The sequence below is a fragment of the Pezoporus occidentalis genome, unplaced genomic scaffold (genome assembly GCF_034315485.1).
Source record: "Pezoporus occidentalis ecotype Australia unplaced genomic scaffold, CSIRO_AGI_Poc_V1 ctg58, whole genome shotgun sequence".
NCBI classification, from domain to species: domain Eukaryota; kingdom Metazoa; phylum Chordata; class Aves; order Psittaciformes; family Psittacidae; genus Pezoporus; species Pezoporus occidentalis.
The window spans coordinates 4417556-4433069 of NW_026915921.1; the positions used below are offsets into that span (position 1 = coordinate 4417556).

At 40.7% G+C, this 15514-nt stretch overlaps 1 protein-coding gene across 4 annotated transcripts in view; it reads right to left on the reverse strand.

Annotated features, from left to right (window-relative positions):
* Window positions 1–15514, reverse strand: part of TBC1D14 (TBC1 domain family member 14) — a 74292-nt gene that overhangs the window by 25530 nt on the left and 33248 nt on the right. For 3 of the 4 annotated variants that reach the window (XM_062638805.1, XM_062638806.1, XM_062638807.1), the window contains exons 4-7: window positions 6350–6468; window positions 3548–3630; window positions 1431–1548; window positions 98–204 (exon numbers count right to left, since the gene is read on the reverse strand). In XM_062638805.1, coding sequence (XP_062494789.1) covers window positions 98–204; window positions 1431–1548; window positions 3548–3630; window positions 6350–6468 — 427 coding nt within the window. Of the gene's footprint in view, window positions 1–97; window positions 205–1430; window positions 1549–3547; window positions 3631–6349; window positions 6469–10534; window positions 10660–15514 lie in introns of those variants that run through there. The other variant, XM_062638808.1, reaches the window with a different exon arrangement.

Here is a 15514-nt window from a genome sequence, read left to right on the forward strand (position 1 = left end):
CACCCACACCCCAGGTTCTGATACACCAGAACAAATACAGAACTGTCCCTGTACTATTTCTCTTTGTAAGACAACGCAGACAAAACATCAGCCTCACCATGGGTGATGTTTAACTCGTTGCCAATTGCCAGGCTCCAGACTTTGCCTCTCACGCTGGGTGGAATGCCCTGCCACCACAGCTCTCGCACTTTACGGGAACAACACCTGTTTAAAGGAAAACAGATTATTCCAAGACATATTTCATTGCCAGTTGAATTACAAATGTGTCCTCCTACCACTGGTGAAGGCATCCAAACCAAAATGAACATCAACAGGCCAAGAAGTCAAATGTGATTTGCAGACTGCTTTGAACTGTGAAGGAAAGTTCAACTCCTTCCAAGTTAATTGCTTATTTTGACAGATGCGCAGCAATCAAAATACCCAGAATTTGCAACCACACTTGACCAGCAAGAACCACAGGGGTCAAAAATAAGCAAGTGAAAAGGAAATCTGTATCTATGCCACCCCCTAAAAACTGGATATTTCCATGCAAGATTAAATACAGGAACTTATCGAGGTCTACCCTCTCCCCGCTCTGTCCTCACCCTGCTGTGCTAATGAGATGTGCAGCTCCCCACCCAGCTTTGCAGCTCTAGCCCTCCACTAAAATGCATGAAGATACAACAAGTAATAACTTCAGGTGAGAGCATTAAAGCCCTTTTAACAGAACACAGGCTTTGAAATGGCTGCAGCTTATGTTCATCAATCTGAGAGCCCAGAAGGAGGAACAGAATTGCACCTAAACACCAATCAAAGTGCTGTGGAGGTTGGTGTATGTTGCTGTTACACTCAGAGGCTGGGGGGGCTGGTTTTATTAAGATGACTAACAAAGGCCATGCAGCACTACAGACAGGGAAGGTAGCTTACCAATTGCCTGTGTTGTCTCTCTGCAGGAAATCTTTTAGCACTTAAATATTTATTTTTTCAAATAACTCTCTAGCTACTTCTCTTTCCATCACTGATTATCCCAGCAGGTATAGCACTGTATAATTAAAGAGGCTTCATAATAACATACATGTACTTCAATCAACATCTGATACTGTGATATCAACAGCTCAAGTAGCTCATTTCTGATAAATGCATGGTGTTTAAGCATCATGATTCCTACTTCTACATTCCCTACCACAGATCACCTCTTAGCGTTTATACAGGCTTTTTATATCCTAAACCTCCATTAAAGATACACAGTTAAGAATTAGAACTGCATCACTTACAGCCACCTTGTAGAAATAAGGAAATAGAAATTGCTCATTTTCTTTGTTAACTGTCCAAAAGTGACTTTCAAACAAAAGCATCCAAGACCATTTTAAGTAATACTTGCTAATTTTGTAACTTTTCAGGATACAGACTCAGCAATTTTAATTAAAACATAGTATAACATACTGCCTTACATAGTTTCCCAGTTGGGCAAGATTTCATTGTTCCAAGTTAGAACAGCATTGCCAATGCTCTCTTCCAGTTTACAGCGTTCTTCCAGTTGTTTCTTTCTCTTCTGGGCTTCTTTAAGCTCTGCAGAAAAGCAGTAATTCCTTCTTAAGTTATTAAAACCAAAAACCAAATATCCAGAGTTAGCTAGTGACAGCTACAGAGCCATGTACAATCACAGTATATTCACCTAAAAGTACTGTTCAAATTCTAAGCATTTCCCAAACATACAGCAAGCTAAGCAATGATGCCAAATGCGAATAAAGGATAAAGTCAAACTATGCATTAGGCCCATTTTTGAGGGATAGGACAAAGGAATTTAGATAATATATGGCTCCTTAGACCCTTCAAATCTATCCACATTAGTAACTTTGAATTCACATCTCTGACAGCCAACAGAGCACCACCTAGAAGGACAAGTCAGAGTGTTTGCTAATAAAACCCCACCCCTTTTGTTATGGCAGACTCAACAATACAGGCTAAAATAATACAAGTTTTGCATTTTGTTTTCTCTATTACATGTTGTCTTTGTAACTTATGAGTTAGATAACTGTCAGAAAAATCACAAAAGTCCCATTTTTGATGCTACTTAGTGTGTGGTTAGTCTAAATGTCATACACCACTGTAAACCTTCAGTTCCTTAAAAAGAAAGCAGTTTTTCATGTTAGCTTAAACATATTCGACTTTTTTTCATTATCATTCAGTATTTCTTCTTATTGCATCATCAACTACTATTCTTCCCACTGGAAAATGTGTTAGGACATGTGCATGCACACATAAACACAGAGTCTACAGTATCAGAAGGTACTGACCTGACAAGCAAAACTAACTGAAGAACAGCAGTACCATGAACAAGGTCTTTGGAATGAACACATACAACCTGATGGGTCCACATTAGAGGCCAATAGAAGCTGTGCCTAAGCAGAACCGTACCAACTTCCTCGCAGTATTTGCTTTGATAGGAGCATATCGTAAGGCTGCCTAAGCGCAGGCTTTGATTTTTTCTCTAAACAAAAAGAGGGTGTTTACACTCTTGATTTCCTGACCTCCACACAATATATAACTCTGCAAAGCTGTTCATCTGGATTGGCTTTGGGGAAAACAGGTTTGTCAGGGTGTTTATCTGGACAGAATGACATACTCCAGTCCAGTGAAGACAGCTCAAGGATATGGCGCATTGCCTAACCTGAGCATCATCCCATTTCTTTCAATCCATCTATCCTTTGTACAAAGAAAACAGATAGAACTCCTCTGGATTACTACATGTTAAATGGATATATTAACATGGGAGTCACATGACCTTCACTGGTAGGTGTATCACGTTCAAAACCACAAAAGGATATTTTCATTAATATGTCAACTGCAGAAAGTAAGTAAATCCTGTGTTCATATCACCTTTCCACAGTTTCTTTTGGCTCAGGACTTCTCAACATTTCCAGTAGTTCTCACTGGACACAACTTCTGTGAATCTGTATTCCCTACTATTGCAATGCTTGTTTTTAATTAGAAAACCCAGGTGGTCAAAAATATCAGCAGAAGGAAGCCACTGCTGTCACCTCTACCTGATGTGCACGGTACAATGTCACTGAGACACTTCTGTGAACAATGTCAGACAAGAAATTATGAGGAAAAAACTTGGGAAAGCCATAAATCTGAGGTGGGAGACTCAATTATCAAATTAACATGACTAGGTACATTTTCCCACATGGAAAATTATGTATTTATATACTACAGCCTGAAGAAGTTGATCCCAACATGAAACTATCAAGTAACCTGCAGTTATCCAAGTAATTCTAATCTTCACTAATTTGACTGATGAGCTACTTCAATATATTTGTAAGTGTTTAAACCCACAAACAAATGCCACTCATTTATTCTGCTGGAGTCTAGGACTGTTTTTCAGCTTGGGGTGGGCCTTTTTAGTAAAACTACCTTCATTCCTCTCTTCTCTGGATCAATTCTACTTTGAGGGGAAGTACAGATCCCTCACATTACAGCGCAACAGACTGACACAAGTGCATTTCAGGCTTAGAAATACCCCTTAACTTCATTCCTCTCCTCTGAAGACAAGAAATTCCATCACCTCTTTTTTTTGCTTGAACCACCATTTCTTCGTACTGCTGCCTGTGTTTCTGAGCTTCTTCTGCAGGTTTTGCAGGGAGGTTCCTTGAATTTAAAAGAATAATGATCAGTATTTAAAGTTGGCATGCCTGTCTGAAGAAAGTTCTAGACCCTTCTCAAAGAAAAACATATACTGCTCCTGTCAAAATATTTGATCAAAGAACAGAGCAACACATCCTTGGAAAGAAATTTTGTTGCCAGAGTCAGCAGAAGAGAAGGAAAGAACATTGACCAGTTCTGACTACTTTTATACACAAAATATGCTGAGTAATTTCCTTATGTTTGGTAATTTCAGCATTTTTATTATTGAACCAGCTGAACCCGCAGGCTGATCTTCAGAAACAAAGGGACTATACTGGTATATGCCAAGCTGGTAGTTTTGTTTTAAACTGATCTCTGCAGAAAAGATACAAGACCATACTCTCTCTTAATATGCACCTTGTTTAAATGTTAGACCCACAACTTTCTCTACCCATACAGTAATGACTCCCTACACCAGCTTTTTTTTCCCCTCTGCTCTCTGAGGCCCCATTTCTATTTTAAAAGCTTAATTCATCCCCTGCACTTCTACAGCAACAAGTGGCACTGAAGTCATCCTCTATATGCTCCCATTATCAACATCAACATAGCCATTTTGATTTGTGGTTAAGGCCTGTAACATCTCTGCCATACAAATCCACATACTCCTATGTCAGACCACATAAACTTAAGCTAATCATACTTGCAATTAACATAACAACTATGTATCTCATACAACTACAGGATCACCAAAACATCCGAACAGAAATGACTAAGTACTTTGTTCTTCTGTGAACACAGTACTGCGTTCCTAGCACACTTTGTATCTTTGGTTACTAAAAAACAGATGCCTTCACTTTCACATTCCTGTAAGGTGTCACACATGAGGCAGCTGTTAGCTATTGACAGAGTTACCATTAACAGTAGCACACTTTATGATTTACATAATCATATCACCTGTAAAGTAAGCACAGCTGTGCGATATGTACCTATGAGTATCTTTTAAAATTGAGATTGTTACAAGAACAGGGAAAGTAGATTTTCACATTAGTGTCTTTGTTAACCACAGAGAATAATCTGCTCCTTTTCCAGTTTCAGTTATGTGAACTGAGCAACAACTTTTTTAAATCCAAATCCTTAAAAGTGATGCAAGTTAGGAAAAGCTTAAAAAGAAAACCAGATGAAACAATGTATATTCTGTTAACTTAAATTCCACTACTTAAAATTTGTCCTATCTCTTTAACAGCATCACCATACACATGAGATAGCGGTGTTCAAGGCCAGGCTGGACAGAGCCTTGGGTGACATGGTTTAGTGAGAGGTGTCCCTGCCTACGGCAGCGGGGTGGAACTAGATGAACTTAAGGTCCTTTCCAACCCTAACTATTCTGTGATTCTATGTTTAATATCTAATTAAGATTCAACTAACAAACCCTATAAGTCAGTGCAAAATCAAGAGTAGTTATTTGGAAAAAATCTCTGCATTTTTCTTCTGTACACTTTAAATCTTTCTGTCACAGGAAATAAAAAAAGAAATTGCTTAAAGCCTGATAGGTAAAAAAAAAAAAAAAAAAAAAAAAAAAAAAAAAAAAAACAAAACCAAACAACCCAACAGTATAAAACTGTAACTATTAAAAAAAGACTCCTTAGAGTCACCAGAAGACTGCACTGCTGTCCAGAGCTTCTCTCTACTAGACAGAAGACATGATGACTCAGTTGCCTAGAACCTTAATACCTTTTCTGCTACAAGTTCCTTAGTCTATCAACAATACAAAAGAAACCAAACTCTGTTATCCTGTAACGTATCACTAATACAATCTATCTGACTGCTGTACTTCTCAGATTCTCTCTCATTAAGCATGATTTTTAACAGGCAAGTTTTAAATACAACAGATAAGCTAATATGTGTTGTTTCCAGCTATACATAATAAAACCTGTTATAACAAATAATCACAGGTACATTGTTCCAGCTGTCCCAAGAAGTTCTGTCATAGTCTACCAGTCAAGCCAAAAAGTGTCTTAAATAACCCTACAACTAGACTACTTTGATACATGAGCTTTCTTCATACAGATCTGTTGATGAAAACACAGGCCTATGCTATACCAGTTCTTATATTAGAATTTAGACACCATGCCTGTAAAGCTGGGTACCATTCAGAAATTGGCTAAACATAACTGAAGCTGTGTAATTCAGAAGCAAACCACAGTAAAACAGGTGCCAGTGAATTGCTATGGAGTTAGGCTGCATATACAAGAATATCCTTGCAGCAACAGAAGCATGAAACAACTCACCAAGCACTTGACAACCTTTAAAATGCAACACTGAACCCACTGCAGAACAATCATTACGTTGTTTCATTATTTATGGAGGTGTGGTCTTTCTCTGTGTAAACAGGACACTGTATCCTTGCTTCTCAATTTCTGTAGCATATACCAGCTTCACTTTTATGCTTACAGTCTCTCAGGGAAAATAAAAATCCCTTATTCATGTTTAAAGGTAGAATTACTCAAAACCAGACCTCTGCTCTCCAAATTACCTCCTGTCATACAAGGCCATTGCTTTTATTATAAAATAGTTAGTTTTGTTTGAGTCATTTTTCTCACAGTCATCCCACTATCATATTCATTAGCCTGAAAAAAATCTACTTAAAATTTTAAATCATTGAGTCATCAAATATACACAGCAAGGAAAGCATCACTAGGCAAATTTTAAAAAGACCCTAGGTGTTGTGCTTCCCAAAACTTACGCTGGTCTGTCCTCTAAAATAAGTGCTGTAGTGGAGAGTGGTTCAAAATCAAGATTCTTCCTCACATTCTGTTTAGGAGAGAGCGGTTTGTGAGCTCGTCCAGTTTTTTCTTCATATTCCTAGAGAAGAAAAAGACAAGGGCAAGTTATAAGAGTGGAGAACATCAAGGTAATGCACATGAGCTTCTGAAAAGGGTCTATAAAAGACTACAGGATAATGCTTTCACATCTCTGCCCAACTGGGTCCTCTTAAAGCTTTTCAACTAAAGCAACCTCAGAATTCAAAACAATGTTCAAATTTCTCTTCAGGAGTGAGGTTTGATGTTTTTTTCCATTCCTTCTATTTGCAGAAACATCTGAAGTTCCTCTGGCTTTTGTTAAAGCCAGCTTTTACAAACAACTGCTAAAAAGGACCTTAAAACCAGCAGATATTACCTGAGGTAGAAAATAAGACCTGTTTAAAATACTTTTGTTTTGATTTACATGGTTTTGAAACTGAGGGCAAAAACAACCACAGGATTCTTGTCTTAAAATCTCATCATATGATTTCTCCTCCCAAGCTATTTTCAGCTGCAACAGTTCAACGATGGCAAAAAAGTTCGAATTATGGTTAGACAGAAACTCCACACGTTACAATGCCTTGAAGTACAACAATCCTAAGTCATAACAGAGCATAAAGTATGAACTTGGGTTTGCAATACAAATACTGACACACCAAAGCAAGACTAGCCAAGAAGCACCAAGATGACTGGGGTCAGGAGCTAGTGACATACTGAGAGAGGGTGAGAGACCTTGGCTTGGTCAGCCTTCGGAAGAGAAGTCTTCATAGGGATCTTTGGTAGACAGCAGTAATGGGATGGTGAAGGCAAAGCACAAAATTCTGAGACACTTATATAAAGAACAAGAAGACAACAGGCACAAACTGCTACAAGGGGAATTCTGGTCTTAAGGAAGAAAGGAGGGTAGTCAAACCCTGGGACATGGTAGAACCTCCAAACTTGCAGGCATTCACAGCTCAGATGGATGAGCCCTGGGAACCTCATCTACGCTCTCTCAGAGAGAGGAGTGAGCCCTTCAGAAGTCCTTTCACCCTCAATTAGCGTATCACTATGATCTGCATCAGAGGACGGGGCATTGCATGTTCTATGCTGTTTCTATTTTTCCTACAAACACTGTTTTGGAAATAAATGTACCGAAAACATGACCTAATGGGATAAAACCTTTACACAACTCCTGTCTACTCCAATGCTTGAAGTACTATAGCAAAGATTAACTATTCAAAGTATCAGTGATATACATACAAACAGTGTCAAACGGACTGTTGGAAAAAGCAAATCCATATTACAGATACTTCTATATTCAACTTTATAATGAATTTTGCGACTGCCAAACCCCACCAGCTTCCACATGTAGCTTGTTTATACTATTTCCACTAAAATAAAAGATAGGAAACTATAGTGTGAAAACTATTAATTACGAATGAGCACTATGAACACTGTTCCAGCCATGACTTCTTCCCGTGAGCACAAACAGCTCCCCGAACAGTACTGATTTCTTTCTTTTAACCTAACCTGTCAATTACATCAATACTTCTTTGGTAATAGATTCAAAATTTCCAACACTTTCAGAACACCCTGGATCATTCAGAAACTAAAATGGGACCCCTATGGCTTCCAGGAAGGCCACCTCCACCAACCCCACCTTTAAAAAAAGGACGGATAAAACCCATGCATGAATGCAGAGCAACACAGCCATGGTCTTCTACTCTCTGTTGTACAATTCAGTTCTAATTCAAACTAGTTCTATGGGAGTCATGGGTACCGGCCCATGAAGCTCTCGGGTCATAGGGAAACCCTCTTTTTCCTTATTTGTTAACTGGACACTGCCCTGACAGTCAGTCCTCTGATACCCACATCGCTATGATGCTAACACTGTCATGAAGCTGGAATGTCCAGCTCTGTGATACCAGTTAATACTGCTGTGCACGACATCAGTTTGAAAACAAGCTAAACAACAAAGAAAAACTTATCTGAAATACTGAATGGTACTCAGCTTTGGTTAGTAAATGGATAGAGCACACGCTGAAAAAGCTGTTCATTAAAAAAAGCCTCCAGAGAGAAAATAAGCAAAGAAATACTAGAAGAAAGGTATTGTGATTAAGAGCATATTCAGAAAGCTAAGACAGTATTCTTGCTTTATTAACCCTTGCAAGTGGCTGACAGTGACCAGTGTATGAGTGCACCATCCTAACATGCTTCAGCTGCACCATAAGCACTGTGGTATCAGGAATGAAGTTCATGTCTACTCTTTCTCCTAGTTTCCATTAGAAGACCGATTTTTTTATTAGCTATTTTTCACAAATTAACATAGTCAAATATTAACCTCTATTACTGCTTCTCCAGACAAGGTGAACCTTGTCCCTAAATCTAGCATTTTTACTCCTTTGGGACGCTACTCGTGAAAGAAAACCCATCTGGTATCAGCAAGAAACTGTTAATACACAGAAATAATCATATATTGATCTCCCTAAAGCCTCACAGAACTTGACATTAAAACACATGCACCCAATGCATATTACAGCACAAGTTCCAGAAAAGCTGCTTAATTAAGGCTTATGAAAATTACTTTCAAGGTCTTCTTTCTGTGAAAACCAACTGCAGAGTAAAATTGCTTTTGGAAGGTAAGAAAACCATATACACCAGGCTGCAGTAGGGATTTTATTCTGCACAGTACAATTTGAATCTCTCATTCAGCTAAGCACAAAGTTTTCCAGACCACATTACCATTCTGAAGGTAATCTGAAGGAATGCCTTATTTTGGAATATGGGCGGCTAGTTACACAATTTGCGTGTTAGTACAGTTATTCACAGTTCTTAAAGAGCAAAAGCCCACCCCGCATTTCAGTAAGTATTCACTGACGTGTTCTCAGCACTACCCTACAGTAAAGCAGCCAGAGCAGCACAGCAATGGGAGTGGCACGTTTTATCAGATTACAAGTCCTTTGTAGTAATTTCATCCTTTCCAGTGGCAGCCAAAACAGAATAAAATGTATGTTGGTGACAGTCGTTACCCAAAAGACTGGGTTTTAAATAGGGAAAACTAAAAAAACAAGCACACACACCAAAAAAAAACAAACACCCAAAAGTCACAGCAGACAAAAGCTCATGAAAATGATCTTTTATTCCAGTAAGAAGAATGCCATTTCGAACAGAGCACAATGTATGATATAGCAGCGAAGCAGACTGAATCCTCCACAAACTGATATTAAGAGTATCTTGCTGACTGAGCAAGTAGAAGGATTTCCACATGCTGCAATAGGCTAAACCACACAATAGCTCATTTTAAGCTTTTTCTTTTCAAATAAGACAGACTCAAATCTCTCACAGGTACAAATAATTCAGCATCTACTTAAATCCTACACTGCAATTAGGGCTTACTAACCTGATATGGTTGCAAGTTAATTTTAGGATCAATTTAGGATGAGATGATCCTTTATGACTTAGAATACATCCTTATCACTGAGATCTCTTAGGCTTCCTTTCAGGTTGCATCTTTATCTATTCAGCATTAAGCCACAATAGCTGAACCAGGGTTTGAAGATGCTCTAAGAGAACGTGCTACAGATTAAAGCACTGATTTATAACAAAGCAAAACAAACATACCCACAGAAACATCACACACACGCACACCCTGAAAGCGAGTTTAATTCTGGGCGGAACCTGGCAGCTTTGCAGTTGAGATGCGAGAAACTCAAGTTCTGCTTATCCTCCGTAATTCTTCAAGAAAAAGAAGCTAACCTACAAAGGGATCCTGAACCATCTCTATGGAGAAACACAAATAACTCACCAGAGCACATCACCCGCACTAACCGGGAGAGGGCTGTGAGACTTCCCACACGCACCGAGCCTCCCCCGGGGACCGGCATCACCGAACCCAAAGTAACACAACCGCTTTACCAAGGTCATCCCGCTCTAGCTCCGCTTATGCAAAGGTAACCACTCTCAGACGAAGCCAAAAGGGAAATTACCCCTCCAGGCTCTACAGCGGCAGTCTCCACACAGCTCCACCGCTGCCCCGCAGCTCTGCGCGGGACAGGCACCCGGCCTCCGCTCCCACCCACCGCGTCCCCTCGACCCGAGCCCCGGCAGCCGCCCTGCCCTGCGCAGCCCTCTGCGGCCTCGCTCACCATGAAAGCTGCGGTCCTCACAGGCGGCGGTGCCGGAGCCCCATACCCGCCCGCACCGCCGCGGCGCCGCCCGGGCCCGCACCGCGGCCTCGCGGGCTCCCGCCCGCCCCGGCCCTCCCCGGGCCGCCCCCCGCGGGCCCCGCCCCGCCAGCCCCGCTAATCACCCGCGGAGTCGGCGAACCCGATCGGCGCTCTCCGTCTCGCCCAGCGCTGCCTGAGCACGCTCGGCGCCCGGCCCCTCCCGGCACAGCCTCTCCGGCTCGGCGTCCAGCCGTTCTTCCCAACCCGCTTCAGCTCTAGGTCCAAGAAGGGTAACCGAAACCTCGTACAAGGAACGTGCATTAGCTACAGGCATGTTCGTTTCCGCACACAGCTGCCCAGAATTAGAAGCAGCGGCCGCAGCTGCATTCCTGACAAGGCGGCATCTCGCTCGATTTGGATACCCCCACTCGTGCTCCTGTTCCTGGTTCCCGGTCCGTTTGCTGGTGGGTACGGGCAGGGCTCCACGGGGAGCTAGCCCCTGGAGCGGCCCCGAGTGAGGGTGCTCACCAGCCATCAAACAGTCCCTCAAACGAGTCCCCAAGGAACGGCATCTTTTCAGTACAACTCGTGCTGTCCTCCTCGGACAGCTCTGAACGATATATACATAAATCTCTTCCACAGTTCAGACAACTTCCACATCACATCTTGTTACATATTCTGCCTCAATCCCGATGAATTAAGTTTGTCATTCTCCTCTGTCCCCTGCTAACTCAGGGGAGATACCCAAGCTGTTATGGCACCATCTTTGGCAGACTCACATTTTATCCTACTGTCTATTCATCTGCAACCGTTACTTGCCCTCTTCACCACACTCAACTAAGGATTTCTTATTCCTTAATCTCACTGTTGGAGGTTAAGGTTTGCAGTTGCCAGGCTGCATTTGCTGCTCACGGCCTTTATCAAGGCCTGATCCTGAATCACAAAACAAGCAGCAAGGACCAACTTTAAGACAACCAAATTCACCTGAGTTTTCCGCTTTCGAGAGATGGTTTTGTAAAAGCTGAGGGAAGTTATTTCTCAAAGTTATCAGCTCTTTTATCAGCTATTGGTTTAAACCTGTGAATTCTCATCTAATTCATGGACACAGCAATATTACACCAGTGAGGAACAGCTCAATGCTTAACAGTATCTGAGCTTCATTCCCACCACCACCAACTGATGACAGACATTTGCCATGCAAGCATCTGGTATCAGAGCACTAATAATTACTACAGTGTCAAGTCAATATGAAAAGCACTACAGCCTCCAACGTGAATGCTTTTTCTCAGAATCTGAAACAGTAAATTATTGTACATATAAAAAAAACACTTATGTAAAATTACAGTCATTAACACAGGAAAAATACTTCACATCACGAGGAAGAGTAGCCTTAGGCGGACAAAAGTATTTCTGTGCTAAATCTCTGTAGTTTCACAGGCTGAAAGTAGGACAATATTGCAGCTTGTCTGAATGTAGGAAATAGCCGTTTGTCTGTCCACAAAAAGAGCAGCTCAATTAAGTATATATTCCATAACACACTGTCTGGTGATAGGGGAAGATGCCTCTGTGGGGTGAAAAGCAAAGCACGCTCCAACTCAACCCATAACAAGCCACACATTACACTGATAGTTGGGAGCAGTCACTATTTTTAGGCTGCCACAATTATAAGAGTACCTGAGGCTACTGGAACAAGTTATGCACAAGCTTTAATTACATGACACTTTCCCACTGGAATTCCCCCTCATTCAGCATACAAGATAGGCACTTGACCAGGACTGCACAAGCAAACAGAAAATGTTAGTTTTTTTCTGGGTTTTGACTCTGCTACGTAAATACTGCCCCAACATTCCTGTCTGTTGCTTCAGAGCTTTCTACTCTGTGTCCATCTGCAATCTCTTGCCCTCTATTTACCAAGTGGTTTACCAGGTAAATTGAAGATGGTGCACACCCAGCACTTCACTGCCCTCCTGGCCCCACACATGGGGTTTTTTGTGCCACGAAGTAGCTGTGTGACTGTACAATACACCAGACTGGGGAAATGATACTGCTAAAAACTAACCTTTTGTTTTGCTGGATCAGTTTGGCTCCTCTGGTAATGTCTGCTGTGGGGCAATGTGAATATGGAAGGAAAAGGAAAGAATCAGGCAGCAGGACTGTTTGTTTCAGAAGCTTAACTAAAACCAGCAAATCATAAAACCCAGTCTTTCAGTTGGGAAACTAAGATCAGATTCTTGACATGGCACCAGGCCATAAAAAAAAAAAAAAAGTCATTTTAACAGAGGCTTTTACATATACAGTAACCAAAGAAAACTTATGAGACTATCCTTCAAAACTTAACAGAAGGAGAATACCAACAGCTGAGCTCAGATACTAAACTTTCAAGCAAATCCTTGAGGGATATATATGAGGGCTTTTTATACTTCAAAACCAGTACAGAACTATTCTGAAATGCAATTAGTTTATTAGTTACTGATGTAACAACACAAAAGATCCAAGTTACACATTCAACCTGCACACTTTGCCAAAGCGATCTGGCAAGTTCTACAGTTAATAGTTCAACAACCATCAGGCCTAGTTGCTTTACCCATCCGCATATATATACTTAATCCTCTTACATTATAGGAAGGATACCGGAGCAGAAGATAACAATGTGATGGCAGAACTTGACGGAAATAAAATTCATGAAGTTTTATCTTCCACTAGGACATCCTTTTATCTTTAGTACCACAGTATTCTCCTATTGCATACTTAACAAAGGTAAGATATTATAGCCAGTTGATGAGGTAAACCTCATACTACCTATTTTTAGGCATCACTTAAGAGCTCTGAAATGTCCCAGTTTTCCCCTAGCAGTGTCTACTTCTTTCTTCTGACTGCAGGTGATATGGAGCTTAGGCTTGTAACTGTGGTCCCAAACAGTCACACTGAAGTTCAGTGAATAAAGTCATGCACATGTCTTCCAAAAGGTTAACAATAAAGAGAGAACTAGAAGCCACACACCCTGCTTTGCAGCCCTGTGCTCCAGTAATGAACTACTTGAACTATTTTTACATATATACATATATATATTTCTACAGCATCATATCTTGAGAAATGGAGGCATCAAATTAAGGAACATTTAAAACCTAAGCCTAGATAAGGCCATGTTAAGTCTTCCATGAAAGAGTAACAGTTCACTGTTTTGGAGACTGTCACCTCTAACCATGCGAAGTGCTACGTATCAGATGGTTCTCACCTTCAGCGTTCGTGTTTCATTTGTGCTATATGTAAATTATTTAAGTGCTTTTTGGTTCATATAGAGTGACACGCTTTATTTAAAAAAAGAAAAAAAGGGAAGGGGCCCAGAATAGCTCCTTATATGTGAATTACTCAGAGACAAAGCATACCTATGAACCACAGGCTTGAGAACAGCTCCTTATTGTCAAATATAGGGTCTTCTATCAGAATGTGCAGTGTACTGTCACGAGTGACTCCACGATGAGTCACACTAACAAAAAGCCCCTGCTACTCATAACACTGAAAAGGATATCTGCATATACAAACAGCTTCCCTATATACTGATGTTATCTCATACGCGGCAGTATCCAACAAGTGGAAACATCTACAGAAAAGGCTTCTGGCAGGGCAAGCATCTGGTAAGTGCTTGAGCAAGAGAATACAAGCTAAATGGTTATTTCACTTCTGTTTTTAATGAACATCTGCCAGTATAAAATACTACCAACACCTGCTTCCAGTTTATGCCTTAAATGTCAATTCCAGGGACTCAGATTACACTGGATGTGTAGAAACATAATTTTACATAAACTATATGTCTGCTCACTGATCCCTTCACCTCAATTTTCTGCATAGCCTCAGCACCATACCCTTCCAAATAATCTCAGCAACTTTTTCTTCCAACATTTCACTTTAGTGCTGATGTTGCAGAAGAAAACTTCTCTTTCCGATCTAGTCTCAAATAACATGCTCTTTGGTGGAGCTGAAGAGCATGTCAGAAATGTCCCTCCCATTCTGAGTGGCACAGAAATAAAAGGACTGTATTCCACATCAGCTTCATCCTGACACCATTCTGAAATGGCCAAAGCACCAAGTTAACCTCAGGATATAGGAAAGGAGTCACAGGAATAGGGCATTTCAGCTTGCAAGTCCTCAAATCAGTTGCAAATATGACCTCAAGTACTTGCAATCTTCAAGAGACTGTAAAAGTCACCCAGGAATGCCATCTACTTTTCAGTGCACAACTGGTATTATTAAGCTGTTCAGATACCCACCGTAGCACACAGTTACTGTTTACAAACAGCTGCCTGTGTAGGTAAGTATGTTCATGCTCATATTTAGCTATATGACTTCAGTACATACACCAAACTAGTGTAAGGAAAGATACCTTAAACCAACTGATACTTTAAACCATAATTCCACTTCTCCCCATCCCTCTTCAAAACCCTTTGCTCATTTCTATTCTGCTCCCTTACAAAACCTGTGCATCTCTCAGGATCTCTGACCTTTCCAAGTTTGATACTTGTCTGTCTCTAGAAATGACACAAAAGCAACATGGGAAGTCTATTGCACTAAGGCCTCTTCAAATGGTTTTCTACACTCATGTTTGCCCCCCTGATCCCCAAAATTACCCATGAAGCAGTTACTAGTGCCAGTATCTCACATGTCTAATAAAGCTTCTTTTGTACTTATACTGATAGTGCGTGTCATACTATCACTCAACATCTGCTCAGACTGGTGGACTCCAGCGCATCCTGTGTTTAATTTCACAAAACCTGGATCAACATTTACATTTTCCTGAATATAATCTTCTTTACCACTTAAGGTTCAGTCTTGAGGAGAAGAGATTGTAGCTTTTTAAAGCTACAGACAAATATAAATACATGAAGGAAGGCAACATACCTTCATAGTCTATCTTAAAACAATGACTATTTCCAGGCTTCAATATTCATGAAACTGCTTCCA